This window comes from Egretta garzetta, unplaced genomic scaffold (assembly GCF_000687185.1).
Source record: "Egretta garzetta isolate BGI_Z169 unplaced genomic scaffold, ASM68718v1 scaffold608, whole genome shotgun sequence".
In the NCBI taxonomy this organism is placed as follows: domain Eukaryota; kingdom Metazoa; phylum Chordata; class Aves; order Pelecaniformes; family Ardeidae; genus Egretta; species Egretta garzetta.
This window is the reverse complement of record NW_009260498.1, coordinates 109564-112198: the sequence shown is the minus strand read 5'-3', so window position 1 is coordinate 112198 and position 2635 is coordinate 109564. Positions and strand designations below refer to the sequence as shown.

The window sequence follows — 2635 nt, the reverse complement described above, 5'->3', positions numbered from 1 at the left end:
TCGGTGTGGATGGGTGATGAAGCAAGTCCTTGCTTTGGAGAATGCACTGACAACAGAAAGCGAAAGACCTTATATCAAATCTGTAAAGCACAAGTCTTGGTGTTTAGTAAAGACACAATAATCAGTCTTGTTTGGATGCTCCGCAGCGCTGCGGTGCGACTGCCTTTGCCCACCGGCCTCTGCCAACCCACTGCTGGGTCGCCCTCCGAAAGCACGTCCGCTCTCTCCATGGCGTCACGCTTCCCTGCCCCGCTCAGCCACCGCAGTTTGTCCCTCCTTTAGTTCCAAGAGTAGATGACGTTTAACGGCACCGAGTCCTTTCCCTTCCCACTGCACGGCGGTGGACCCTGTATCAAAACTGAGCGTGATCGACTTCATCCAGCCAAGAGGCCGGGCTGGCAGGGAAATCTGGGTATCCCCCGCTGCTGCCGGTGGAGAGGTCGGAGCTGGGTCCGTTCCCGGCCAGGACCCTCATGGTCTGGGGCACCCCTTGTCCGCTTTGTCCCATGATGCCCAAGCCGTTGTCTGGGTAAACCAAGCTGGAGATTAAAGGCTGGTGGCCTGGCAGCGCTTGCAAGGAAGCTGGTGACTGGGGTATCCCGTAGGGGCTGTTGGATCGCAGGTCGTGGTACTGGTCCTGAGCCGGGATGCCACTGTGATCCAGAGCGAAGCTCCCGTTGGTCCCAGCCGGTCTCCCCAGAGCAGGGGACGCTTCATTGAGATTGCTGTAAATCCCATTGGAATGGCTCATTTCAGACATAGAGGGCTCATCTGAAAGGGAAATGGACTGGTTTTACTGGGAGAGCCACGGGCATGGCTGGCAGCGGTCGCACGGGAACTCCTGCAAGCTCTGGGTATAAATAGATTAGATGGATGGGAGCTGAGCAGCCACGCACTCGCCACTTGTAATTCCTTATTATTCCTGTCCTTGTTGATGGATCCTCGTAGAAGGCCACGGGATTATTATTTTTTTCTGAGTACAAACATCTAATACGTTTTGGATTTTAAAAATATGCATGAAAAGTACATATTAAAATATAAGGCTGTGATTTAAAAATAATCCTTTAAGGGGAAATGCGAGTTCAATGTCTTTCCACCTTGTGTTCTGCATTTCTACTCGGCGTTGAGGTTTATCTCGAGTTTTGATACCATTTTTAGGAGCTACCTGAACTCATCAATGCAAGACAAACTCTCCATTGCTCAGAAAAAAAATATTAAATCTCAGCACTATTTGTCTGCTCAGGAACAGGCTAATGAAATGTACCTGGACGGCTTAAAAACACTTCTGAAAAATGGGCAATATTTTTTAAGTTACCGGTAAAAATTGTTTGCATTCGTTAGGGGCTTTATGGACAGTGAGAGCTGCTCTGTTGCCTAGGATACAAACCTGTTTGTGGCATCAAGCTATCAATAATTGTTCAACATTTTTTAGTTATTATTTATAGTATATTCATATTTAATGATGCTGATGCACAGTGTGTATAAACAGACTCGAAAATCAAATTGTTTTCAGGAACACGGGAGAGAAGCTGAGATGCAAAAGCTGTGCGTGTCTAAACATAGGTGCGTTGTTGATGTGTGTCTGTGTAAATACGTACACGGAGTTTTGCATTTCAGCTTCTCTCCTCTATTCCTAAAACCGACGCACACCCCGCCGGGCTCTGCAGTAGCACAGACCAGGTACCACCAGCAGAGCCCGTTTGGCCCCGGGGCAGCCCTGGGCTGGAGCTGGGGCCCTGCAGAACACGGCCCCAGCAGCACCGCAGGCACTGATCCCCCCCCAGCCCAGCACAGGGCCGTATCCTGCTCCTGCAGCGGATGCCCTGGGTCTGGGGAGTGTGGGATGAGGCTGTGCAGGGCACGAGCTAGCGTAGCTACGTCCCTGGGTTCAGCAACAGAAATCTCTGCTCCAAAAACGGGACCTTCTGACGCAAAACCCTCCGAACACGCCACAATCTCCCGTTTGCAGCACAGTGGAGAGCTTACAACTCCCACAGAACTGGGAAGGGAGTCCTGATTAGCAGCTACGCGAATAAAACCACCCCTAAATAGGATGGGGGGGGAAAAAAAAATTAAATTCTACATACTTTTCCATAGAAACGTCGGGTGATTCTGGACTCTGGTTTTTGTATTTCCAAGCGTCCCTTGAAAAGGCTGCATATGAGCAGCGGCTGCAGCGCCTGCCCGGGGAGCCCCCCCTGCTCTCCCTTGCGCCTTTTTGGCCCCGACACAGCCCCTTCAGCTCCGGCTCCCTCCCACCCCCGTCCCGTAGCCCTGCCGGGACCCGGCCGCGGCCGCAGCGCGGTAAATCCCCTCCTCGGGCACTTGTTTTCACTCATTATATTACGGCTGAAAATTATTAACGCAGCACCGAGGGGGGGCAAGGAGCCTAGAGACGGCCACAGCTCGGCACAGACCCCTCCCGGCAAAAAGGGCTCCGGGGACCGACCTGTGAAGGAGACCTCGGCATCGCTGTCGGGCCCCTCCTCCTGGATGCTGTCCTTGTCGGACTTGGAGGTCCCCCGGGACCGCTTCATGTTCCTGAAGTACTGACCCCACCGCTGCCTCCCCGCGTCCTTCTTCAGCCTCTTCTCCTTGGCCCTGCGGTTCTGGAACCAGACCTGCAAGCAGGGGC

The 2635-nt window shown here is 52.9% G+C and overlaps 1 protein-coding gene across 1 annotated transcript in view; it reads right to left on the bottom strand.

Annotated features, from left to right (window-relative positions):
* Positions 1 to 352: 352 nt before the first annotated feature.
* The window catches only part of LHX3 (LIM homeobox 3), a 14195-nt gene continuing 11912 nt past the window's right edge, over positions 353 to 2635 (bottom strand). The window contains exons 3-4 of the mRNA XM_009644514.2: positions 2450 to 2621; positions 353 to 771 (exon numbers count right to left, since the gene is read on the bottom strand). Of these exons, the coding sequence (XP_009642809.1) occupies positions 353 to 771; positions 2450 to 2621 (591 nt within the window). The remainder of the gene's footprint in view (positions 772 to 2449; positions 2622 to 2635) is intronic.